The following is a 26,843-nucleotide window of genomic DNA, read 5'->3' on the forward strand; positions in this document are numbered from 1 at the left end:
CTATCCCAGTTGAAACCCAAGGGGCTTAACTATATCACCTTCAGCAGGGTCCATACCGTCTCTGAGTACCAGTTTCAAATTCCTGTGATCAGGTAATAAATTCAACAGCAGGTCGTAAAGGGCTGTGTTAACCAAAAAGCAGCCCTTGTTCAACTCCAGAAACTAACCAGGCCCTTGGGGATACAGCAGCAACACGCAAATAGTCATTCCTTCCCTGAAGGCACTGTGTTTTTGCAGCACAAAAACAAACACACCATACACGGCCCATGGGCCACACCCGGCCCCCAACCTGCTGTTGTCAATAAAGTTTTATTTAAAGACAGCCAATTCATTCATTTACATACGGCCTCAACATATTGTATTACATATGGCCTTTACGTTTATGGTTCTATTGTATTATATATGGTATTACATTTATGATACTATAAGTGATGTTGAGTAGTGGCTGTGTGGCCTCTGAAGTCTAAAATATTCACTGTCTGGCTCTTTACAGAAAATGTTTGCACACATATAATGTAATCGGTCAGAAAAGGAAAACAGTGAAGGCATACAGAGATAATAGGAGTGTGATTGTAGAGAAGGCTCTGATGAGGTCATGATGCAGAAAAACCTGGAGGGACATGAGGGAGTGTCCGGTTCTGTCAGGGACTGGGTTGGGGCCGGGGGGCGGGGCCAGCACGTACAAAGGCCCTGGGGTAAAAGGTATGTGACATGTTGGGAAGGCAGCAGAGACCACTGGCTGGAACACTGGAAAGGAGGAGGGGCGGTTGTAGATGTAGGTCAGGGAGCCAGAGGGTGGACCAGGAGGAAGGGGGATGGGAGGTGAAGTCAGGGAGCAGTGGCTGAAGCTGTGTGCACAAGGAGGGAAGATGGAACAGGAGGTCAGGGCCTTGTGGCGGGAGCTCCATGGAGATTTGAGGGGCGAATTGGAGATAACAGTCTGGGACCTGTGGCTGCAGCTGTGTGGACAGAGGGGAAGATGATGATTGGAGAGGATGTCAGGAACTAGTGACTGGAGACGTGTGGATAAAGAAGAACAAGACTGGAGAGACGGTCAGGCTGCTTGAGCTGTAGCTTTGTAGATGAGGAGGGACGATTGGCCATAATATCGTAAGACAAGTGGCTGGACCCGTGTGAACAAGGATGCAGAGGTTTGGAGAGGAAGTCAGAGACCAGTTGGCTGGAGCCATGTGGACACGGAGGCGGAGGATTGGAAAGGAAGTTGAGGACCAGTGGCTGGAGGAAGAGGATTGTAGACGATTGTCAGGGACAGGGTGCCAGAGCCCTGTAATCAAGAATGAGGAGGATTGCCGTTCAGGTCGGTGACCACTAGATGGAGCTGTGTAGACAAAGGGGAATGAGACATAAAGTGAGTTGCTGGAGCTGTGTGGACAAGGATGATTGGAGATGTGGCCAGACCAGTGGCTGGGGCCTTGTGGACAAGGAGGAGGAGGACCCCAGAGGAGGTCAGGGACTTGTGTCTGGAGATGTTTCAACAAGCAGGTGGAAGGATTTGTGATCAATAGTCAAGGGGGACCAGTGGCTGCTGCTGTGTGAAGGGTGAGGCGGGTTGGAGATAAAAGTCGGGACAAAGTGGCTGGACCTGGGTGCACAAGGAGCAGAAAGGCTGGAGATGAAGTCAGCAAAAACGAGGCCAGACTTGGATTAATAAGGATTAGGAGGTTTGGAGATTTTTAAGTCAGGGACCAGGGGCTGGGGCTTTGTGACAAAGAAGAGACAGAATGGAAAGGCAATCTGGGACCAGTGGCTTGAGCTACTGGACTAGAAAGAAGCTTTGGCCTGAGGTCAGGGACCAGCAACTGGACCTTTGTGGACAAGGGGGAGGAATTTTGGAGAGGAGGTCAGGAACCAGTGAGTGGAACTGTGTGTATAAGGAAGAGCAGGATGGGAGAGAGGGATCAGGGTCCCATAGCTGTCACTATATAGATGAGGAGGGAAGATAAAGTCATAGACAGGTGGCTGGACCTGTGTGAACAAGATGAGGGGGGTTTTTAGAGGAAATCAGGGACCTGTGGCTGGGACTGTGGGAACCAGGATGAGGAGGATCGCAGTTCAGGTCAGTGACCACGTGATGGAGCCGTGTCAGCAGAATGGAAGGGGTTTGAGAGACAAGGTTAGGGACCTTGTCAGTTGCTGTAGCTTGTATAGACAGGGAGGAGGACTCTTGTAGAGAAAGTCAGGGGACAGGTGCCTGGAGTTGCATTGACCTGGAGCGGGAGGATAGGAAGAAAGGCAGGGACCAATGGCTGGAAGCCCTCTGCACAAGGCTGACAAGGAGTGGAGGGGAAGTTGGGGAGCCGTGGTTGGAGCTTTGGGGACAGAGGAGGAAGTCTGGAGATGCACTCAGGTGGCCGTGCCTGATGCTGTTTGGTCAAGGAGGAGGAAGATAGGAGATGCAGTCGGGCCATGGGTGGAGCTATGTGGACAAGGAGGAGGGAACACATAGACAATGTCAGGGACCAGTTGCTGGAGCTGTTTGGACATGGAGCAGGAGGATTGGAAAGGAAGCGGAGGCGCGGAAAGGAAACCAGTGGCTAGGTAGGCTCTCTGTCCAGGGAGACGGAGGACTGCGGATTAAGAAAGGCAGCAGTGGCTGGAGCTGTGTCTACAAAAAGGACAATTGGAGATAATGTCAGTGACAGGGGGCCACGCCTGTGTGAGCACGGATGCGGAGGTTTCGATTAATAACTCACAGACCACTGGCTGGGACTGCACGGGTGTGAATGAGGAGGAGTGCAGTTCAGCTCAGTTCAGTTCAGTCGCTCAGTCGTGTCCGACTCTTTGCGACTCCATGAACCGCAGCGTGCCAGGCCTCCCTGTCCATTGACAGCTCCTGGAGTTTACCCAAACTCATCTCCGTTGAGTCGGTGATGCCATCCAGCCATCTCATCCTCTGTCAACCCCTTCTCCTCCCACCTTCAATCTCTCCCTACATCAGGGTCTTTTCCAGTGAGTCAGTGCTTTGCATCAGGTGGCCAAAAGTGTTGGAGTTTCAGCTTCAGCGTCAGTCCTTCCAATGAACACTCAGGACTGATTTCCTTTAGGATGGACTGGTTGGATCTCCTTGCAATTCCAGGGACCCTCAAGACTCTTCTCCACCACAGTTCAAAAGCGTCCATTCTGTGGCAGTGCGAGTCAGTGACCACCAGATGAAGCTGTGCTGCTGCTGCTGCTGCTGCTAAGTCGCTTCAGTCGTGTCCGACTCTGTGCGACCCCATAGTCGGCAGCCCACCAGGTTCCCCCGTCCCTGGGATTCTCCAGGCAAGAACACTGGAGTGGGTTGCTATTTCCTTCTCCAATGCGTGAAAATGAAAAGTGAAAGCGAAGTCGCGCAGTCGTGTCCGACTCTTCGCAACCCCAACGCCATGGACTGCAGCCTACCAGGCTCCTCTGTCCATGGTATTTTCCAGGCAAGAGTACTGGAGTGGGGTGCCATTGCCATCTCCGAGATGAAGCTGTGTAGACAGAGAGAAAGGGGAGTGAGAGGCAAGGTGAGGGACCAGTGGCTGGAGCTGCGTGGACAAGGAGGAGAGGGGTTGGAGAGGAGATCATTGACTTGTGGCCGAAGTGTGGACAGGAAGCTGGAGAGGAGGTCAGGCAGCAGTGGCTTGGCCAGTGTTGAGAAGGCATAGGAAAGACTGAAGGACTTGTCTGGGGAGGCATGCGGACAAGAGGACGGAGACTGGAGGGAGTCAGGGACTCGTGGCTGTATCTTTGTGGACACGGACAAAGAGGATTGCAGATGAGGTCAGGGACTGGTCACTGGAGCGGCGTGGACTTGGGGCAGGATTGTAGAGGAAGTCAAGGACAGGTGGCCGGAGATGTCTGTACAGGTAGGAGGACCTCCGGTGACAAAGTCAGGGACTGGTGGCTGGAGCTGTGTGAACGAGGATGAGCAGGACTGCGGTTCAGGTCAGCAACCACTACAAGGACCTGTGTGGAAAAGACAACGTGTTGTGGGAGACGAGGTCAGAGGCAATGCGTGGAGTTACGTGCACAGGGCGGTGGGTCTGTGAGGTCGCCAGGGACCTATGGGTGTGGCTTTTGTGAATACCAGAAGGTCAGGAACCATTGGCTGGAGCTGTGTGGACAGGGTTTGATAAGATGGGAAGGAGGGCCAGGACCAGTGGCTTTGAGTTATTGGAGATGGACTAAGAATAGATTATGGGCTTCCCGTGTAGCTCAGTTGGTAAAGAATCTGCCTACAATGCAGGATATCTGGGTTCAATTCCTGGGTTGGGAAGATGCCCCTGGAGAAAGAAATGGCAACCCACTCCAGTATTCTTGCCCGGAGAATCCTCATGGACTGTGTAGCCTGCCAGGCTCGTCTGTCCATGGGATTGCAAGAGTCAGACACGACTTAGCGACTAAACCAACACCAACAAGAATAGATTGGAGAGGTCAGAGGTATGTAGACTAGGGTGATGGAAAATTTGAGACAAGGTCTGTGCCTGGCTCTCTTTGCAGAGGAGGAAGAGGATGGTAGATGAGGGCAGGGACCAGTAAGTTGGAGCTGTGTGGATTCGGCACAGGAGACGCGCAGAGGAAGCCATGAAACATGGTTGGGGCTCAGTGTTCGGGGAGGAAATGATTCGTAGTCAAGGCAAGGACTGGTGGCTGGACCGCTGTGTGCAAGGATGAGGACAGCTGCACTTCGTGCCTTTGACCACTAGATGGCGATGTAGGGGGAAAGGGATGCCCATGAGAGATAAGGTGAGGGACCCTTGATGGGAGCTTTGTGTTCAAGGAGGAGGCTGATTGACAGGTCGCCAGGGACCTATAGATGCAGCTGTGCAAACACAAGGAGTAGTCACGGAGCACAGTTAGGGGACCATTGGCTGGAGCTGTGTGGACAAGCAAGAGGAAGATTGGAGAGTAGGTCAGGCACTGGCCACGGAAGCTGTGTGAAGAGGGGGAAGAAAAAGGGGGGGAAGTTAGTCACACAGTCATGTCTGACTGTGACCCCAAGGACTGTAGCCAGCCTGGCTCCTCTGTCCGTGGGATTCTCCAGGGCAAGAACACTGGAGTGGGTTGCCATGCCCTTCCCCAGTAGATCTTCCTGACCCAGGGATTGAACCTGGGTCTCCAGCATTGCAGGCAGATTTTTTACCCACTGAGCCAGCAGGGAAGCCCAGCACAAGAGGGAAGGACTGGACATAAAGTCTGGGAAATAAGGCCAGAGCTGTGTGAAAAGGATGTGGCATTTTGGAGATGAGGTCAGGTACCAGTGGCTGGGATTGTGAGGACAAGGATAAAGAGGACTGCAGTTCAGGTCAGTTGAATCAGTTCACTTACACAGCCACATAGACAAAAAGGAATGGCAATGCTGGACAGTGCTGTGTAGACGAAAGGAACGGTACTGTGTAGACAAAAAGAGTCGTGTATGGATTTGAGAGCTGGACTGTGAAGAAAGCTGAGCACCAAAGAATGGATGCTTTTGAACTGTGGTGTTAGAGAAGACTCTGGAGGGTCCCTTGGACTGCAAGGGGATTCAACCAGTCCATCCTAAAGGAGATCAGTCCTGACTGTTCATTAGGTAGGACTGATGCTGAAGCTGAAACTCCAATACTTTGGCCACCTGATGCTAAGAACTGACTCATTACAAAACACCCTGATGTTGGGAAAGATTGAGGGCAGGAGGAGAAGGGGACGACAGAGGATGAGATGGTTGGATGGCATCACCGACTCAATGGACATGAGTTTGTGCAAGCTCCGGGAGTTGGTGATGGACAGGGAGGCCTGGCATGCTGCAGCCCATGGGGTCTCGAAGAGGCAGACATGACTGAGCAACTGAGCTGAAGGGTGAGGAGGTTTGCAGTTTAGGTCAGTGACTTCAAGATGGAACTGTGTGGAAAAGAGGAAGACTGATGAGAGAGGAGGTCAGGGACCTGTTCCTGGCCTTGTGTGTGGACAAGGAGAAGGGGGGATTTGTGAGTGGCCAGGGACGTGTGGGTGCAGCTGTGTGAACACGATCAGGAATGGATGGGGGTTCAGGGACCAGTTCCTCGAGCTGTGCTGACTCGGAAGGAGAGGACTGGAGATGAGTTCAGTGACCTGTTGCTGGAGCTGTGTGGACAAGGAGGAGGACATCTGGAGAAGAGATCGGGGACCAGCGGCTGGAGCTTTGGGAACACGAGGTGGGAGGATCAGAAAGCAAAGTCAAAGACCAAGTGGCTAGGGCTCTGTACCAGGAGGAAGACGATTGTGTGGGAGGACAGGGACCCATGGCTAGAACTCTCTGTACAAGGAGGAGCGCAGATAAAGTCAGGTTCCGGTGCCTGGAGTGGTGTGTTCAAGTGGAAGGAAGGCTGCAGATGAAGTCAGGGAAAGGTGGCCGGATCTGTGTGAAGGAGGATGGGGAGGTTTGTAGATGAAGTCGGTTGGGGGCTGTGTGGACAAGGATCAGGAGGATAGCAGATAAGGTCAAGGATTCATGGTTGGAGCTGTGCAGACCAGGGGCAGAGGACTGAAAGAGAACTCGCCGACCCTTGGTGAAAACTCTGTGTCCGAGGAAGAGGAGGCTCGCAGATAAAGTCAGCCACCAGTGGCTGCAACAGGGCGTTACAAGTAGGAGGAGGTTTTGAGATAAAGTCGGGGACAGGCAGCCCGACCTGTGTGAACAGTATGGGAAGGCTTGTTGTACATTAAGGCAGGCCCCAGCGCCTGGGACTGTGTGGACAAAGATGAGGAGGATAGTAGTTGAGGTCAGAGACCGCTAGTTTAGCTGTGTAGACAGACACCTAGTGGGGTGGGGTTGCGGGGTGGGGGGCGGGGTTCCCAGGCAGCTCATTGGTAAAGAATCCGCCTACCAATACAGGAGGCACAGGTTCGATTCCCGGGTCTAGAAGATCCCCTTGAGTAGGAAGTGGTGACCTGCTCCAGTATTCTGGCTGGGGAAACCCCGTGGACGGAGGAGCCTGGCGGGCTACAGCCCATTATTTGACGGCAATGCGTTGGACGTGACTGAGCACGCACACAGGCTTACAGGCAGTGAGGGATGAGGCTGGAGCTGCGTGAACACAGAAAAGGATTATCGGGGTGGACTATTCCGGGATCAGTGGTTGGACCTGTGTGGACACGAATGGGACAGGGTTGCAGAGGGCAGGGACTTGTGGCTGAACGTCAGAGGAATGACTGGAGATGAGATCGAGGGGCATGGGTTGTGTCTGGAGGTGTGTTGACAGGGAGGAAGAGGACTGCACATCAAGGCGGTGGACCAGTGCTGGAAGCTGTGTGAACAGGGAGGAGGCGGCTTGCATGTAAGGTCATTGACTACCAGATGCAGCTGCGTAAACGAAGGGGGCTGGGAGATGTGCTCAGGGACTTGAGGTCAGGGAGCGGTGCAGACAGGACGAGGAGAGACGCTGGGAGAGGAGGAGGTCAGGGACCAGTGGCTGGGATGTGTGGACAAGGAGGGTTGGAGGCCCATCAGGGACCCGTGATGGGCATTTGTGGGGGGAAAAAAGGAGTAGGATGGCAGTGTTGAACTCCCGGTGTCATCCCACAGATTCCTTCTGGCTTTTTCCATATCGTAATGTGTGTGTTTCCACACCACTTTCTCCATTAGTCCCACCATCCTTCCCCCTGCCCATCTGTTCTCTATGTGTCTGCATCTCCACTGCTGCCCAGCAAATAGGTTCATCAGTATCATCTTTCTAGATTCTGTATATATGTTAATATATATTTGTTTTTTCTGATTTACGTCACTTAGTGTAGTAGGCTCCAGGTTCATCCACCTCATTAGAACTGACTCAGAGGTGTTCGTTTTCGTGGCTGAGTGATATTCCACTGTGTATATGTACCACGGCTTCTTTATCCATCCATTTGCCGATGGACGTCTAGGTTGCTTCCGTGTGCTGCTGCTGCTAAGTCGCTTCAGTCGTGTCCAACTCTGTGCGACCCCATAGACGGCAGCCCACCAGGCTCCTCTTTCCCTGGGATTCTCCAGGCAAGAACACTGGAGTGGGTTGCTATTTCCTTTTCCAATGCATGTGTGCATGCTAAGTTGCTTTAGTCATGTCCGACTCTGTGCGACCCCATAGACGGCAGCCTACCAGGCTCCTCTGTTCACAGGATTCTCCAGGCAAGACCACTGCAGTGGGTTGCCATTTCCTTCTCCACCCATGTGCTGCTGCTGCTGCTGCTGCTAAGTCGCTTCAGTCGTGTCCGACTCTGTGCGACCCCATAGACGGCAGCCCATTAGGCTCCTCTGTCACTGGGATTCTCCAGGCAAGAACACTGGAGTGGGTTGCCATTTCCTTCTCCAATGCATGAAAGTAAAAAGTGAAAGTGAAGTCGCTTAGTCGTGTCTGACTCTTAGCGACCCCATGGACTGCAGCCCACCAGGCTCCTCCGTCCATGGATTTTCCAGGCAAGAGCACTGGAGTGGGGTGCCGTTGCCCTCTCTGACCCATGTGCTAGCTATTGTAAATAGTGCTGCAGTGAACAGTGTGGTACGTGTGTCTTTTTCAGTCATGCTTTCGTCCAGGGTATATGTCCAGTACTGGGATTTGCTTGATCATATGGTTGTTTTAGTCCTAGTTTTTTGTTTTTTTTTTTAAGAAATCTCCATATTGTTGTCCATAATCGCTGTACCAATTTACAGTCCCACTAACAGTGCAAGGGAGCTTCCCTCGTGGCTCAGCTGATAGAGAATCTGCCCACGAGGCAGGAAACCTGAGTTTGATCCCTGGATTGGGAAGATCCCCTGGAGCAGGGAAAGGCTACCCACTCCAGTGTTCTGGCCTGGAGAATCCCATCGACTGCATAGGCCATGGGGTCCCAAAGAGTCAGACACAGCTGAGTGACTTTCAGTTTCAAACAATGCAAGAGGGTTTCGCTTTTCTCCACAGCCTCTCCAGCATTTATTGCTTGCAGATTTTTTCGATGCTGGCTTGACATTTGTTCATGCGCAACAAGCTGCTGACGGGCCCGCAGGCCAGGAGGTGCGGGCGGGTGCAGGGGGGCGCCCAGGTCAGCAGGGCCGTGACTGAGTCCCACACGCTGTACCCACAGCAGGAGCTCATTGAGAGCCTTGGCCGCAAGCTGCAGGTGCTGCGGGAGGCGCGGGAGAGCCTGCTGGAGGACGTGCAGGCCAACAGCGCGCTGGGCGACGAGGTGGAGGCCCTGGTCAAGGCCGTGTGCAAGCCCAATGAGTTTGACAAGTTCCGCATGTTCATCGGGGACCTCGACAAGGTGGTGAACCTCCTGCTGTCGCTGTCCGGCCGCCTGGCCCGCGTGGAGAACGCCCTCAACAACCTGGACGACAGCACGCCTCCGGGCGATCGGGTACTCCCCCCGAGGCGGGATGGATGGATAGGGGGTAGGGCCCGCGGGGTGCGGAGTGAACGCCTGGAAGCCTCGCTGGGCTGGCTGTCCAGCTGGTCGCAGAAGGTCTTCTTCTCTCTGGCTCTCATCCTTCTCGTAGTGGGGGGTCACCCCGAGATTCCCCGAGTTGTTCAGTTACCCGGTTGGGTCTGACTCTTTGGGACCCCATGGACCGCAGCACGCCAGGCCTCCCTGTCCATCACCGTCTCCCTGAGTTTTACCTAAACTCACGTCCATCGAGTCAGTGATGCCATCCAACCATCTCATCCTCTGTCGTCCCCTTCTCCTCCCGCCTTCAATCTTGCCCAGCATCAGGGTCTTTTCCAGTGAGTCAGTTCTTTGCATCAGGTGGCCAGAACATGCTAGCATTATTTTATACATTCAGACTCATGTCCATTGAGTCGGTGATGCCATCGACAGGCTTATTAATTAGCATCGGGGACACTGAAGGAGTCCCCCACCGGGGACTGTGCGTGGACTTGCTGGGCCCTGAACCTTCACTGTGTCCCTCGGGGTCTGCACATTAGGTCCACGCTGGGCATGCTTGATGAGCTTCACCTTCCTAGAACCGGAGGCCGTGGTGGTCCACAGCCGCCTCCAAGTTCATTGTAGGGGCCCGGCCTCCACTGTGAACAGCCTTGGGGGAAACTGTCAATGACAGGTGCTCAGGAGGGCAAAGAGGCAGCGTCCGGCTGTGGGAGGCTCCCCGGCTGTGGGAGGCTCCCCGTCTTTCCAGATAGAAAGTGGGACACGTGGGCCAGACATGGACGCAGGACGCCCTCCCTCCAATCAGGAGCTTGTAGTCTCCAGGGATGCCAACTGATCTCTGTAGCCCTGTTTGGAGAATCAACTGAGGTCTCTTTGTCTTTTGGTTGGAATTAATGAATTGCAATTAATCCTACTCTCACTCATACTGGCAGGTCAGGGTGTCCTTTAGCAAGGGGCAGGCGGCCCTGAAAGGTGGTGCAGGCCACTGATACTTCCCAGGCTCCGGACCAGGGAAGCAGTTTCTGTTTTTACCGCGCCCCCACACCCACACCACCACGCCCACCAAGCAGCAGCCCTGTGCCTCTGGCCTCTCCTTGGGGCCCCTCCACCCCCGTGATGCTCCGACAGGGCTTGGGGAGGCCATTCGGGTCACCAGGTGGCGCAGGAACGGGAGACTCTGCTGGCGTCGGAAACTGGGACCGAGGACGGGGCGTTCCCTTTAAGTGCATCAGCCGCCACGTGGAGACTGTTTAATACCGTTCCTCGCTCCCTGCCTTGTTTTCACACCAGGTTATGTACGGGAGCCCAGGGACTGTAGGTGTGCACCCCAATCTAGGAGTGGGGGCGTCTGTGTACCCCAGAGTAAGGAGCCAGGGCAGCTATGCGGCCCACCCACCCCAGCCTCCGCCTCGTTTTCCAGCCCCTTGTCCTCCTCACCGTCCGCCTCTCCTGGGGCCAGAAGGGTTTCGCAATCCTGCCCTGGGCGATCTCTTTAAATGCACTGCTTTGACCCACTTTGCCCCCATCTGCTGTGTTGTCAGGGAAACGCCTTGGGCGCACAAAGGTCCCCCCCACCCTGCGAGTCCTTCGCTGCCTGCGCGCGTCTCCGTTTTGGACTTTTCCGGGCGCGAATGGCTCTCATGTTCCTCCGGGTATATCTAGGAACCTCGTGGCGAGGGGGCGGGGGATGTATCTGGGTGCCTCCTGCAGGGGTATATCTGGGTGCCTCCTGCGAGAGTGTATCCCGGTGCCTCGTGCGGGGGTGTATCTGGGCGCCTCGTGCTGGGGTATATCCGGGTACCTCATGCGGCGGTGTATCTCGGCACCTCGTGGGGCAGTGTATCTGGGCGCCTTGTAGGGGCGGGGGTGTATCCCGGCGCCTCGCTGTGCAGGCGGTGGGAGGCTCTGGCCAGCCTCCCTGCGCCGCCCCCCCGTTTCCCTCCCCGCTGGATCCCCAGCAGGCTTGTGTGTCTTCTGTCTGTCCAGCAATCCCTGCTCGAGAAGCAGCGCGTCCTGATCCAGCAGCACGAAGACGCCAGGGAGCTGAAGGAGAACCTGGACCGCCGGGAAGGCATCGTCTTCGACATCCTGGTCAGCTACCTGGGCCCCGAGAGCCTGGCGGACTACGAGCACTTCGTCAAGATGAAGTCGGCGCTCATCATCGAACAGCGCGAGCTGGAAGACAAAATACACCTGGGTGAGGAGCAGCTGAAGTGCCTCTTGGACAGCCTGCAGCCCGAGAGAGGCAAATGAGGGCGCACCCACCCCCCACCCCACCCGGCCCTCCCTGGAGGAGGAGGAGGATGCAGATGGGGTTGGCGGAGTCATCAGCTCTGGTCCTGCGGATGCAGCTGAAAACCGCAGCCTGTATTTATGTCCTGTTGATGGGGGTCGGGGGGTGGGGGGGTGTCCTCTCACGGCCAGGTGGTGGTCAGCAAAGCAATAACTTCCATGTGTGTGTTTGGGATGAGTTCTTTAATTCTTAGGTTCCCTTTTGGAATGCTGAGCAGAGCGGCTCCCCCCACCCCTTCTCCGTGGTGGCCCGGAAGCGTCCCCACGTGGCGCGGGGGCTCGGGTGCGCCGTGCGCGCCTGCGCAACAGGGTCACCACGTGGCCTATGCCGGCAGTGCGTGCGGGCACTGAACCGCGTCCTCCGCGCGGGAAGAAATGAGTGTGTCTCTAAGAAGGTGCATGTGGGTTGAGGGTGGGGGGAGGTTCGCCTGGTGCACGAGCTGTCCTGTGGATCACGGGAGGCGCCGGAAGTGTTGCGCCTTTGGTTGTCTGTCCTGTAAGGATGACCCCTGACCCAGCAAAATAATGAGGATGAGCATTATTTATTAATGTGTTAGAAAGGAGAATAGTTGTCCATGCGGTTTAAAGACCAGCTGTGAAATGAGCTTTCAGCACGCTAGGTTCACTCATGGTGAAATCGCCACTTGCACAGTGTGCATGCTTTAAGGAAGGCGCACGCAGAAGGGACATACCGGCTTTTCTTCTGGGATGGCACCCGTGTGCAAATGGTATTTCTCCTGCAAAGTGAGATTACCTGGCTGAAAGTGTCCGGAGGGTATGTGCTTGCAACGTTTTTGTTTTTTTTTTTTTCCCCTTAAGGCCCCTGAGATATTTTCCTCATTTACTTTCCCCTCTGCACCCCCCCCACAGAACATTTCTTTGTGTCCTGATTGTATTTCTGTGTCTATATGATTGTGGATTATAATTGGCAGCTCCTCTCTTGTTTCTTCTCTGGATTAGTTATGGCAGTGTCAAGGCCACATTTCCTCTAAGAACCCATGGTTCTGGCTTTCCAGAGGTCCCAGTGGACCACACAACTCCCAGACCTGGTCTTTATCTGCCACAGAGTTGACCACTGTCTGTTCCCTGTTTTATCATTTGATATTGCAAGGTGGTCAAGAGAGTCTGTTCACTAAAGAAAACACTGGCGAGCTGTTGTTTTCCAGTGCCCGAGTCATGACTAGGAGAAGATAACTTGCAGATCCCGTGTGCTGCATTTGCATCCAGAATGTATAAAGATCTTTCCAAGTTAACAGTATGAAAACAGACAGCCCAGTTAAAACATGAGCCAGAGACTTAAATAGACACTTCACCAAAGAGGCTATATGCATGTCAGTAGGCCGCATAGGTGTTCAGCCTCTCGTGGCTTGGTTCTCACGGTCTGATTTTTAACCTGGTCATCTGTGTTCCGTCCCAGTTGGGTGAGATCCTGCATAATGGCAGGAGAAGCCCCAAGATAACTTCATGTTGGGGTGATAGTCAGAGATCAGATCACGTTACTCCTTGTTTCCTCTTATGCCTGTGAAAGGAGTTTTCCGACAGGTAGAAAGATAGCCCTTTGTCACCAGTGGCCGGCACCTTACCAAAGACAGAAGGACATAATGTCTTATTAAAGGACACTACTCCACACCCACGGAGCCAGAAGGACAAGCTGGACCGGCCGCGGTGATATCTCTGCAGCCCTGGGGGGAACCGACCTGGCAGGCTTCAGTGATGCTGGCAGTAAACATTCCTTGGCAGCCCACCCACGCCAAAGAAAAAGGCCTTTTTCTGCACTTTTTATTCTTCTTAAATTAAGCTGTTCCTGATTTGAAAAGCCCCTCTTCTGCCAGTGAAGCATCGTCGTCCTCCTCATACGCTATGGTCACTTGCTGTGAAAATGGGTCATGGCAGAAAAGATAAAGCTGGCTGTCCATGGACCGCCCCCCTCCACCACCTTCCTCCCTTGGGGAGATAACCACAGTGATGTCAGTGTGTTTTGGTTTTCACAAAGCTTTCATCTGTGATTCTTGCCCTTGTCATACAGTATTGTGATCATTTTGATGATACATCTGTAAAATGTGAAAATAGAGTTTTTGCCTGTATCCAGCCTTTCAGTGTCTTTTGAGAACGTTGTCTTCTACATAGCAATACACAGGGCACTGGTGTCCTTTAAACGAAGCCCATAGAATCACAATGGTCCTGTCTATTTCCCCATCTGCCTCATAAATGTCTGGTGGTGGGGACATAGAGATTAGTGAGTCAGTGTGCACAACTTTGTGTATAGCTATATTACAGCATATGCAAACAATCTGGTGCTAATGTTTCTCCCATGGCATTCCTGGGTGGTGGCTGATGGCTCACCCCGGGTCATTGCTCAGCTGAGAAGTGCTCTCTGTATCTCGAGGTTGCAGTCAGGGGCCTTGCCGGAGACTTTGATCATGCCGCCCACCATGGAAGATGTGTACCAATTTCATGCTCAACACTTAACACTTACCTCTCAACAGATCATCCTGCTTGACCTTAATACAATAAATGGTGTCTTTCAGTGAATGGAGCGTGTCTTTGTCTTGCATCTTTTTTAAGAATTGGAACGTCCTTCCTGTGTGTCAGATCCTTCAGCCACTGATAAATCATGGGGTTGAATCTGTGTACACAGGTGTTTGACTGTTTCTGCCTGTTGAGTTCAGGCCAGTCAGTCTGCAGCTGGGGAAAAACATCAGAGACACTGGTTGTATCAGTCAGCTGTTGCCACAGCCATGCTGTGTAACAACCACTATAAAATCGCAGCAGGGTGCAGGGAGAAGTAACTCCTTTAGAGGAGGAATTGGTAGATCATTCTGCTCCACACGCCTGTCATCTGCCTCCCGGGACCAGGCCTTTGGCCTGGGCACGTCCATGGCACATGACTGGAGAACAAGCCCAGTCACATCGGTGCTTGCCCCGGGTGTGGTTATGGCACACCTGCTAACCTTCCATTGCTGTGGCAAGTCTCGCAGCCCAACCCGGAATCCAGAAGGTGTGGCATGTGCTCCACCCCGTGACTGCAGGGAGCTGTGAAGCATTGGAGCCATTGGTGGGGCCCCATCATCTCCCACGCTGGGTGCTGATATGGAGTAGCACCCTGCGGTCCAGGACCTGAAGCCAAGTTCCCGGAGCCAAGCCACCTCTGTCACTTGAAGATCGTATGGCTGTGAGCAGGCCCTAGCCTCTGCACCCCTCAGCTTCTTCCTTCCCGGCCCTTGGGAGAGCAAGTGAGCTGATAATGTCAATGTGCTTGGAACTTGTGCCGGGTCAGAGGAGTGCCACATGGAGGGAGGGGTGTTCACACCTCTGGTGCCATCACTGCAGCCTGGGTCTGGAGGAAAAGCTTTCTCTGCACCCGGACGCCCCTGTTGGAACCACCAGAGGACAGATGGCAGCTGCTCCCTGTCAGTAGCAGCCAAATGCTTCTGTTTTCGAAGCAGGTTGGTGGGACCCGGAGGTCAATCAGTTGAGAGAGAGGCAGTCTTTTTTTTTGAATAATTTTGCTTGTTGAATTTTGGCTGCTCTGGCTCTTGCTCGCTGCTCGGGGTTTTGTCTGGATGTGGTGTGCAGGCTTCTTGCACGTGGGCCTCAGTAGTTGTGGCACATGGGCTTAGTTGCTCTGCGCCAGGTGGCGTCTTCCCAGGTCAGGAATCAAACTCTTTCCTGTATTGGTGGATTCTTTACCACTGAGCCACCAGGGAAGCCTGAGAGAGTGTTCTTAGTAAGAACTACTCAAACATAGGAGGTGAATTTTTATTTGGGATAAGGGAAAAAAAACATTGTCACAAACTTAGGGACTTTAATAAGTACACAGGTGCTACATACATTATTATTATTATTACTGGCTTCTACAGGGCCACTCCTGGTTGTCTCGTGAGTTCTGAAAGGATGGAGGGATTTGTCCATGAGGGCAGCGGAGGTGCAGTTGTAGGCTGGGATGGTGGGGGTGTGGCTGTGGCATCCAGTGGTCCTCATGCCCCACGACCTGTGGACCGAGATGCTCAGACTTCTGTTTCTTCAGGGCGAGCCACCTTGGGCATGCTGAATCAGTCTCAGGCACGGGGGCATGGAAGATGCTGTGTGCATCCTCACACCTGTTGGCTTGACCACCACAGGGCCACCACAGCCTGCAAGCCCAGGCATTCCGGAGGCGGGGGAGAGGGGAATGTTTTCTGCATTTCCCATCAAAAGAGGAGAACCTCGCACGTCGCGTGTGTACACATATAGGCTGTGTGCTGAGTCACACTGAGCCAGGTAAAACATCCCACAACTCCCCAACCCGTGTCATTCCACTCCTCCACCAGATCCCCAAAATGCCTGTGACGACTCCAGTACCCTCCCCGTCCGTGAAACCTAGGAAGTGAGGTGCAGAGGAAGGCAAAGTGTCACGAACTTACGGACTTCGAGAAGTACGCAAATGCTACATACATTCTTTTCTTTTTTTTTTGTGGCTGGCAGTGAACCCTCCTTTCTCATCTCAGCAAAGCCTAGGGCAGAGGAACATCACTGGAGGCCCGGTGTCTTACCCCCCATCTTGGAAGGGTTGTGCAGGGGGAGGCCTGCCCCTTTCAGCTCAAGGTCAGCCTGTTTCTAATTTATACCCACTTAGGAAACTCAAGCGTGAGGCCTACCTGACGGCATCTTGCAAGCAGGCCCGGACCCCGTGGGCAGGGGCCCTCCACGCACAACAGTCCACGGCCCTGGGAGCAAGGCCGGACACTGTCCACAGGACGTGCTGACGGGGGACACTGTCTCCCTTCAGAGGTGTTCTCTCCAAAATGCATCAGACAAACCCAAAGTGGGGGAGAGGCTTTTTATTAAAATAAAGCTGACCAGTTCCCTTAAAAGGTGCTGAGGCGATGAAAGCCCACTGGAGGGGCAGCTCAAAACTGGAGGGAATGAAGACGCCTGACCACAGCGACAATGCAGAACCTGCACCACCACCACCACCCCTGCCCCTGCCCCGCCCCGGACCGAGGCGGGAAGAGAACCCAGCCTGGTGGTGGGAGGAGACTGAATAAGGTGTGTGGATCACCGTGTGGTCAACTCGAAGTTCTTTTAAATTTTACTGAAATACGCTTGATTTACAATGTTGTGTTAATTTCTTCTGTACAACAAAATGACTCACTTATATATATAAACACATACTTTTTTTTTCCGTATTCTTTTCCGTTATGGTTTATTACAAGATACTGAGTATAGCTCCCTGTGCTACATAGTAGGGCCATCTTGTTTATCCATCCTATGTATATATATATTTGTCAGTTCAGTTTAGTTCAGTCGCTCAAGTCATGTCCAACTCTAAATAAATGGTTGCTAATTCCAAACTCCCAATCTTTCCCTCCCCTCCCCCTTGGGAACCACAAGTCTGATTTCTGAGTCTGTTTTCCTTCATACATATGTTGATTTCTGTCGTATTTTAGATTCCACATCTAAGTGATATCATATGGTATTTGTCTTTCTGCTGCTGACTTGCTTTTTGTTGACTTAGTATGATCAGACCCATCCCTGTGGCTGCAGACTGCATTCTTTTGGGTTTTTAAATTTATGGTTGAGTAATAATTTCTCTGTATATACGTACCACATCTTCTTTATCCATTCATCTGCTGCTGGACATTTTGTTTGATTCCATGGCTTGGCTATTGTGAATAGTGCTATGAACATGGGAATGTATGTATCTTTTTGAATTAGTGTTGTCCGGATATACGTCCAAGGATGGGATTGCCGGGTCATATGGTAGCTCTACTTTCAGTTTTTTAAGGAACCTTCCTATTCTTCTCCATAATGGCTGCACCAATTTACATTCCTACTAACCATGTAGGAGGGTTCCCTTTTCTCCACACCTTCTCCAGCATTGTTTGTACATTTTTAAGGACTGCCATTCTAACCAGTATGGGCGGTACCTCACTACACTGTTGATTTGCATTTCTTTAATAATTAGTGGTGGTCAAGGTGAATTTCTTGATTCCCAGCGTCATGCTATGGTGACTTGTGTCATTTCCACTTGGTTAGTCTTGGGTGAAAAATGTGCTCTTCTTATTGCATTTAGTCGCTCAGTTGTGTCGGACTCTTTTCCACCCCATGGACTGTAGACCACCAGGCTCCTCTGTCCATGGGGTTTCCCAGGCAAGAATACTAGAATGCGTTGCCATGCCCTCCTCCAGGAGATTTTCCCAACCCAGGGAATCGAACCCAGGTATCCCACATTGCTGGTGGATTCTTTACCATCTGAGCCACCAGGGAAGCCCTGCGACCACTGGAGTGGGTAGCTTATCCCTTCTCCAGGGGAACTTCCCAACCCAGGAATCGAACTGAGGTCTCCTGCAAGAATGTGTGGAGATGTGCTATTTGCTACTCTCTTTTTCCCAGAAGCTAACAGTTTTTTCCGATGGAAAAGGTGCTCAACTGGTTGCTTTCCGCAATTTCAAAGGAGGATTTCCTTCTGTGCCTTCTCACTCGAGCACTTTGTTCCGGGGTGTGAAGGGAGCTTTAAAGCTGAGTTTGGAATAGTTCTGCTTAACAGGAAGGCCAGCGCCGAGCCGGGGCCCTTGGACCTCTTGGGTTTTCAGAAGACTCTTGCTTTAAACCGTCAGTAAGTGCTGGGGAGGGTGCTTATCTGTGCTTGTCCAGGTGGGTAGCGGATGTTGACAGGAGGAGTGAGCGTGAGCAGCGAGCCCATGGGGGCCGGGGGAGGGGTGTGGGATGGGGTGTGCACAGCCAGGTTTGGAGAGGCAGGGCGTGCGCACTAGGTCGCCAGTGCCATGCCCTGGGTGCTCAGAAGGCAGACTTCAGTGCTGGGGAAAAGGAACACAGGATTGCTGGTCCCTCGGCGGCAGAGGTGCAGTTCCTTCACCATCCCAGTTCTGTGCTGGGGGATGGGGGGGAAGTGTCGCAGGGGACGTGCATGTCCAGGTTTGCCCTTAGGCAGACCTGGGGGTACTACCCTCGGCCTTGAGGCGAGAAAGAGGTAGAGCTCTGACTCCGGGGGTGGGGGGTGGCAGGGGTGGCAGCCTGGGAAGGGAGGCCGGCATTTCACCATTTCAAAAACCCCAGGATGTCGGGCAGCATGTGGGGAGCATGGTTCCGCGTGGAAGGCAGTGATGCGCTCGAGCTGGTGTGCAAACGCCCTGCGCTCTGAGTGCGGTTTGCTTCCCAGCAAGCCTGCACCGAGGCACCAGATTTTAACCTTACGCTCTGGGTTTTCCCGAACACGTGCCCTTGGACTGCCACTGCACCGCCCCGCCTCCCCGCCCCGTCCTGCCCCGCCCCCGTGATTAAACACTGAATGCCGATCAGAACGCCCGCATGTCTCGAGAGGCACCGTTCCAGGGGAATTGCAACTCCGGGTGGCCATTGCGGGACTCTTTCGAGTGTTGGATACAAGGGCCTCCAGGCCCCTGGGAGTGTGAAGGGTGGTCCTGTGACGTCTCCGTATGAGACCCTGATCCGGACATGTGATTTGTGTGTACATTCGGATCCAGGTATTTTTTTTTTCTTCCGGCATGATAGAAGATATGGGAAACACACACGTGTACAGAGAGTGATGCGTGTGTGTGAATGGCACTAGCTGACAGCTTTACAGCAATACTGGAGCTCCGCGTGCATGCATACTTGCTGGCCTTCTCATCTGGATGAAGAACCATCTGCCAGGACTGAGGGGCCAGCCGCAGACCACGGTTTCTCCGGGGGACCGCCTTGTATCCCTTAAGGCCTCTCCTCAGAGCTCTCTCCCTGTGGTTTGCCAGCCACTCTGGGAGTAGCGCCAGGATCTACTCAAGCGAGCTGAGGTTCCTTTTCGCCCTTCACAGGTACTCCCATCTCCTGTTTCTTTGCCCTAGTCCATCCTTCCCTGTACAGGACAGGATGCCAAGGCTCTCGGCATGTACCATGCCAGGTCAGGTAAGGTGCTGGCGTATCCCATCCCTCCCCTCACATCTCTCCATTTTGTGTGTGTGTGTGTGTGTGTGTTTTAAGAAATAAGATTCTTAACTACATATTTTTGTCTTTTTTTTTTTAAGTTGAAGTTTTAGTTGCTTTAAAATGTGGTGCCCATCTCTGCTGTACAGCAAACTGACTCAGTGATTCACTCAAAGACATTCTTGTTTTATAGCCTTTTACACTTTTGTCACAGGATACTGAATATAGCTCCATGCATTCTGCAGTAGGACCTTGTTGTTTATCCTAAATGTAGTAGTTTGTATCTACCAGACCCCTACACACAGTCCATCTTTCCACTCTCCCCCTTGGCAAACACAAGTCTGTTCTGTGAGGCTTTTCTTTGTTTTACAGGTATGATCATTTGTGCCATATTCTGGCTTCTACCCCAGATACGCAGATGACACCACCCTTACTGGAGAAAGCAAAGAGGAACTAAGTGTCTTGATGGAAGTGAAAGAGGAGAGGGAAAAAGCTGGCTTAAAACTCAACATTCAAAAAACGAAGATCATGGCATCCGGTCCCATCACTTCATAGCAAATAGTTGGGGAAACAATGGAAACAGTGAGAAACTTTATTTTCTTGGGCTCCAAAATCACTGCAGATGGTGAATGCAGCCATGAAATTAAAAGACACTTGCTCCTTGGAAGAAAAGCTATCATCATCCTAGACAGCATATTAAAAAGTAGAGACGTTACATTGCTGACACAGGTCCATCTAGTTAAAGCTGTAGTTTTTCCAGTAGTCATGTATGAATGTGAGAGTTGGACTGTAAAGAAAGCTGAGCACCAAAGAATTGATGCTTTTGAAGTATGGTGTTGGAGAAGACTCTTGAGAGTCCCTTGGATTGGAAGGAGATCAAGGCAGGAGGAGAAGGGCACGACAGAGGATGAGATGGTTGGATGGCATCACCGACTCAATGAACATTAGTTTGAGCAAACTCTGGGAGTTGGTGATGGACAGGGAAGCCTAGCATGCTGCGGTCCATCGGGTCACAAAGAGTCAGACACAACTAGCAACTGAACTGACCTGGCTTCCACAGGTCAGTTATCACCATAAGTGATAGCGTATGGTATTTGTCTTTTTCTGTCTGACTTATTTCACTTACTATGATAGTCTCTTTGTTGTTGCGTAGTCACTGAGTCATGCCCGACTCTTTTGCAGCCCCATGCCCTGTAGCCCACCCGGCATCTCTGTCCATGGGCTTTCCCAGGCAAGAATCGTGGAGTAAGTAGCCAGTCCTTTCTCCAGGGGATCTTCCCAACCCAGGGATCAAACCTGGGTCTCCTGCATTGCAGGCGGATTCTTTACCACTGAGCCACCTGGGAAGCCCACGATAATCTCTAGGTCCATCCACACTGGTGCATTGTTTCATTCTTTTCTTTGTGGCTGGGTGGTATTCCATTAAATAGGCATCATGTCATCTTTGTCCATTCACCTCTCACTGGACTTTAGGTTGTTTCCATGTCTTGGGTCTTGTGTGTAGTGCTGCTGGGAACATAGGGGTGTATGTATCTTTTTGAATTACAGTTTTGTCTGGGTATGTTACCAGGAGTGGGATGCTAGATCATATAGTAATTCTGCATTTAGTTTTTTGAGAAACCTCTTTACTGTTCTCCATAGTGGCTACACAAAATTACATTTCCACCAACAGGGTTGGAGGATACCCTTTTCTCCACATCCTCTCCAGCATTTTTAATTATGTCTTTTTGAAATCAGCTTTTTACTTAGCAATACTAGGAAGTTTTTTTTTTTCTTCATTCTTCCTAATGTGGAATTGTTATGTCCCATTTTAAGTTTATAAAATGGTTTACTGTGCATATTCTCTGCCTGGGTTTTCTTCTCCCTATTTGTCCCCATTGTAAGTTCAGTTATAAAGCTCATTGGGTATGTGTGTTTCACTGATATGTTTGTAATTTCTCTGCTCATTTCCTTGGGATAAATTTGTTACAGAAAAGTTGTACACAGAGGATTCCAGTGGCATTTAGACTTGTATGTGAAATGCAGTCCTCACTACAATGAGTCATGGCTCATTGACATGATGTCTCATTTCTTACAGAAGTCTCATCTGAAGCTCTCCCCTATCTTAGCAGCTACCTTATCTAGTCTGTACCGCCATACTCCGGTGGACCATCTGTGATCCAAGACTCAACAGGAAGGGAGTGTTTCCCATGTGCTAAAAGTATGTTTCCTAATGTGTTTCTTGTCATTGGTCTGTCTCGACTCAGTCTCCCCGATGTGGGCACCACTGCTGCTAACACCTCCATGTATAGGTTGCCATCGCTTTAAGAAAAAATGTCATTAACTCCAAGTGAGATGGGTTAGGTACCATGTCTGGGGAACAAGAGAAAGGGATGAGGGGACATACCTGAAGCAGTCACACAGATCTTAAAATTGAACTGTTAGGGTCTTTGGAGGAAATGTACTCCCCTCTGGCATAGGGCTGGGAGACAAAGAGGAGACCAGGTGAAGAGGGCATGCCACCATCAGCAACAGAAATGCCGCCATGGTGTCTGTGACCTAGCAACTGAGAATGCTGGAGGTGTGTACAGTGGATACAGAATGCGGTGACTGCGCAAGTCCAAGGAGAGAGCCTTGGCCTTACAGGCCAGACTAACTCACAGTGGGGCCAAAAGCTGTTCTGTGCTCAGAGTCAGGAGCCCAGGAGCAGAGAGCAGAGTGTGTAAGTGGGGGACATCTGCCCATAGGGAGGAGCTGCCCTTTGAACTAGCCACCCTCCTCAGTTCAGTCGCTCAGTCGTGACCGACCCTTTGCAACCCCATGGACTGCAGCACGCCAGGCCTCCCTGTCCATCACCAACTCCCGGAGTCTACCCAAACCCATGTCCATTGAGTCGGTGATGCCATCCAACCATCTCATCCTCTGTCGTCCCCTTCTCCTCCTGCCTTCAATCTTTCCCAACATCAGGGTCTTTTCCAGTGAGTCAGCTCTTTGCATTAGGTGGCCAAGGGATTGGAGTTTCAGCTTCAAAATCAGTCAGGGATATTTGTTTGCAGTGTTCCTCCCTCCCCACAACACAGCTGAACAAGTGAGCCTAAATAAGTGACCACCTTTGCCCCCGTATGTCAGGGTTGAAATTAGACACTGAAGAGACTTGCAAACAGAGGAAGTCAAAATAAAGAAGAGGGAACCACTCTAGGGGTGAGAGGTGCAACAGATTAAAACCCTGTAGTTAACATTGACTAAGTTTTGGAAGGGGCTGATAGATCTTGAGAAGAAGTACAAGCTGGAACAAGGAATTATATGAAACTGAACTGATCCCACACTGCCCACAAAAGCTCCAGAGAAATTCCTAGATATACTTTTACTATTATCAACTTTTTAATTTTTTAAGTTCTTTATTACTTTAATTTTCATTTTTATAACGTTCTATTACGTTGCAAAAACAAGGCTCTACTTTTTAAAGCAAATTTCATATATATATATATATATATATATATATATACTTAACTTTTGTGACTGATTTTGTTTTGTATTTTTAATATTGTGTTTTGGAGAGTCTAACCTCTACTCTAGAGTTTTTTTTTTTTTTTCAATTTTTTATTTATTTTAATTGGAGGTTAATTACTTTACAATATTTTAGTGGTTGTTGCCATATATTGACATGAATCAGCCATGGGTGTACACGTGTTCCCCATCCTGAACCCCCCTCCCACCTCCCTCCTCATCCCATTCCTCAGGGTCATCCCAGTGCACCGGCCCTGAGCACCCTGTCTCATCCATCAAACCTGGACTGGTGATCTATTTCACATATGGTAATATAACTGTTTCAGTGCTATTCTCTCTAATCATCCCACTCCCAGCTTCTCCCACAGACTCCAAAAATCTGCTACTTATATCTATGTCTCTTTTACTGTCTCACATATAGGGTCATTGTTACCATCTTTCTAAATTCCATATATATGCGTTAATATACTGTATGGGCGTTTTTCTTTCTGCCTTACTTCACTCTGTATAATAGGCTCCAGTTTCATCCACCTCATTAGAACTGATTCAAGTGTATTCTCTTTCATGGCTGATTAATATTCCATTGTGTATATGTACCACTGCTTTCTTATCCATTCGTCTGCTGATGGACATCTAGGTTGCTTCTATATCCTGGCTATTGTAAACAGCGCTGTCATGATCATTCGGGTACATGTCTCTTTCAATTCTGGTTTCCTTGGTGTGTATGCCTAGCAGTGGGATTTCTGGGTCATATGGCAGTTCCAGTTCCAACTTTTTAAGGAATCTCCACACTGTTCTCCATAGTGGCTGTACTAGTTTGCATTCACACCAACAGTGTAAGAGGGTGCCCTTTTCTCCACACCCTCTCCAGCATTTATTGCTTGTAGATTTTTGGATAGCAGCCATCCTGACCGGTGAGATGGCACCTCATTGTGGTTTTGATTTGCATTTCTCTGATAATGAGTGATGTTCAGCATCTTTTCATGTGTTTGTTAGCCATCCATATGTCTTCTTTGGAGCAAAGGAATTTAGAATGGAGCAGTGGGTTCCCACAGGTGGGGCAGGGGGAGTATGCCACATCCCGTGCAGGCAATACTTGGGGGCATTGCCCACAAAGAGTTTTATTTCAAGAATAAACCCAAGTATACGCTGGTTCTGTTTTGATTACCATCTCCATATTCCAGTACTCTAAAATAATGTCAGTAATTAAATACTTTTCCTCTGCAAAACCAAATCTTGTTGGTTTAAGTTTGAAAACTTTGTTGTCATATGTCAGGTTTTAATATTCTACATATTATTCACAAGGTACAAAGTTGCAGTGTACATATATACAAACGCACACACACACACGTGTGTGTATATATATGTATATACAAACGCACACACATGTGTGTATGTGTATATATAAATATGTATATAAATTCATCTGGACACAGTCTTAGTACTTATCTTTAAAAATTCATTGTCTTCTGTGAGGGAGTTCATTAAGGGAAGACCCTGTTCAACAATTGTCACCAACACAGGTTGCCATGGTTACCACTGCTGCCTTCTACAGAGCATCCTTAATGGTTTGCAAGGCCTTGAGATCACTTCCTGCACAGCCTGCAGTCCCCGAGGGAATGTACTAATACACACCCCACATTCAAACAGTTGATTCTAAATACACGGTGATACCACAAAAATTGTCAAGGTAAAGACACATAATGTGCTTTTATTTACATCTAAATCAGTGAAACAAAGTATTCACTGCAAGGAACAAACTTTTTTTAGCTTGAAAAAAACAAAATCCTCTTATATTTGAACATAAAATGTCTTGCTGAATTTGAAAAATAGGTTTGAAATGAAATTCATTCTTGATTGTCAGTTATTTTGAGACTATGGAAAACGGTCTTATGTTAGAGAAAATAAACTTATGTTAACTGGGGCTGCTTAAGCTGTATCTTTTGCAGATTTTTTTTTAATTCCCTTACACTTTTACAGTCATAAATAGATATAATAGACAAGGTTTGGAGGAGACACACTCTCCCTGCCATGTGACCCATCAGAGTTGACTTAGAGAGATGAGGATGGCAGGGAGTTTGAAGGCCTCTTTAGGGGAATTAGAAATGCCTCATTTCTCCCGCCAAAACATCTGAATTGCTCCCCATCCTCCGCTAGAGGTGTCAGGATGGGACTTTGTGATGTCAAGGCTCACCCAGGGCCACCATTGGCTGGGGAAGAGACTTGCTGACCTCATAAAGCATGAGGGTGTGTCTCCCTGGGGAGGGGTATATATAGCGGTGCTCAGGGGCTCTGGAGCAGACCACTGGGAGGCCTCAAAATGATTAAGCGGACTGGGAAGCCCCAAGGCTCCAGAGTAGTTAGGAAACACCTGCCACGTTTTACCCGGGACAAAAGGATGAAGACCTCCTCTCAATTGAGGGCCAAAACAAATGTCAAGGTGAGCTGAAGCCACCCAAACTCCTCTTGCCCATTGACCCCACCCCATAAGACCCCCTCCCCTGTCCTTGCCTGGCACATAACCCTTCTCTGCCCACACCCCTTCTCCTGAAGCTGTCGTTCCTGTCCACCTTCACCCTCTTCCCCAAACCAATGCCATTCTCTACCCCCCTCTTGTTTTCTCCAGGTGGCCAGGGCAAGTGCAAGAGTGAATAATCACCTTCAGGCAAAGCTGACCAAGAAAACTTCTCAGAAACCGCCCACCACAAGGAACCTTAGAAAAATCAGAGGCTCAAAGCTCTGTAGCCAGTGTTCCAAGGTGAATGAAGTGCTCAATCAGAACGGACCAGAGGAGGTCCCAGAGAGTGTGGAGATCCCTGTCATTCCAGCGGGACCGGTGGGCAGCCAGTGACTTGAAGGCATGGCTAGAGACCTCAGAAATCTTCGGGGGTCTTGCTGCTGAATACTGTCCAACAGTACAGACGTTGACTATTATACCAACTGCATACATTAAGAATGAAAATAAAATCAACCTGATGTGAAAGTATGTTTGTCTCCGAGTTCTCTGAGAGTGGGGGGCAGGGAGGGCAGGGCAGGGATAAATGTGTGAAGAGGGAGAGAGATGGGTCCTGTGGGGTTGGAGATGGGCCCAGAAGGTCCAGTTTGCCAGAAAGTAGGGGGGGAAGAACTGGTTCCAGACTCAGCTTCAAAGATACACTTCCCATGGGAGAAGAGGAAGAGGACTTGGTGTTTCTCTGCGTGCGTGCAGAGATGGAAACTGAGCCGGGGAACCGTGTCATGTGTGGGGTGGCAGTGCCATTTGCTAAAAAGGCATACAAGGAAGTTGCCCCATAAAAAGAATGGAATATTGACATTTGCAGCAACATGGAAGGTATACTATGAAGTAAAATAACTCAGAGATAGACAAATACTGTATGATATCACTTATAGAATCTGAGAACACCACAAAATAGAGAATGTAACAAAAATGGAGGCTCACAGATATAGAGAACAATCAATCTACTAGTTACCAGCGGAGAGGGGAAGAGGGAGGAGCAATACAGAGCTGGGGGAGTGGGAGTCACACCGTGTTAGGTGTAAGAGGAGCTCAAGGATGTATTGTACAACATGGCGAATAGAGCCAGTACTGTAATAACTATAAGTGGAAAGCAAACTTTCACAATTGTATAATAAGAAAGAAAAGGAAAGAAAGAAGGGGGAGGAAGGAGGGAAGAAAGAAGGAAAATAATGGTGTTTTTGGAGGTCACAAAGCCAACATTAATCAGGCCCTTTTTAGCAAAGGAATTTAGTTTATTTTCTTAAATTTATTTATTTGAATCGGAGGCTAATTACAATGCTGTAGTGGT

The 26,843-nt window shown here is 50.5% G+C and overlaps 1 protein-coding gene across 11 annotated transcripts in view; it reads left to right on the forward strand.

Moving 5' to 3' along the window:
• SHROOM2 (shroom family member 2) overlaps positions 1–26,023 on the forward strand; it is a 152,850-nt gene extending 126,827 nt beyond the window's left edge. For 4 of the 11 annotated variants that reach the window (XM_086387890.1, XM_086387887.1, XM_086387892.1 and 1 more), the window contains 2 exons: positions 9,037–9,309; positions 11,323–26,023. In XM_086387890.1, coding sequence (XP_086244016.1) covers positions 9,037–9,309; positions 11,323–11,589 — 540 coding nt within the window. In that variant the 3' untranslated portion in view covers positions 11,590–26,023. The remainder of the gene's footprint in view (positions 1–9,036; positions 9,310–11,322) is intronic. The other 7 variants (XR_015159018.1, XR_015159015.1, XR_015159017.1 and 4 more) reach the window with 7 other exon arrangements.
• The last annotated feature ends 820 nt before the right edge of the window (positions 26,024–26,843 follow it).

Source organism: Bos grunniens, chromosome X (genome assembly GCF_055505025.1).
Source record: "Bos grunniens cultivar Pamir isolate PY7600 chromosome X, Bosgru_T2T1.0, whole genome shotgun sequence".
In the NCBI taxonomy this organism is placed as follows: domain Eukaryota; kingdom Metazoa; phylum Chordata; class Mammalia; order Artiodactyla; family Bovidae; genus Bos; species Bos grunniens.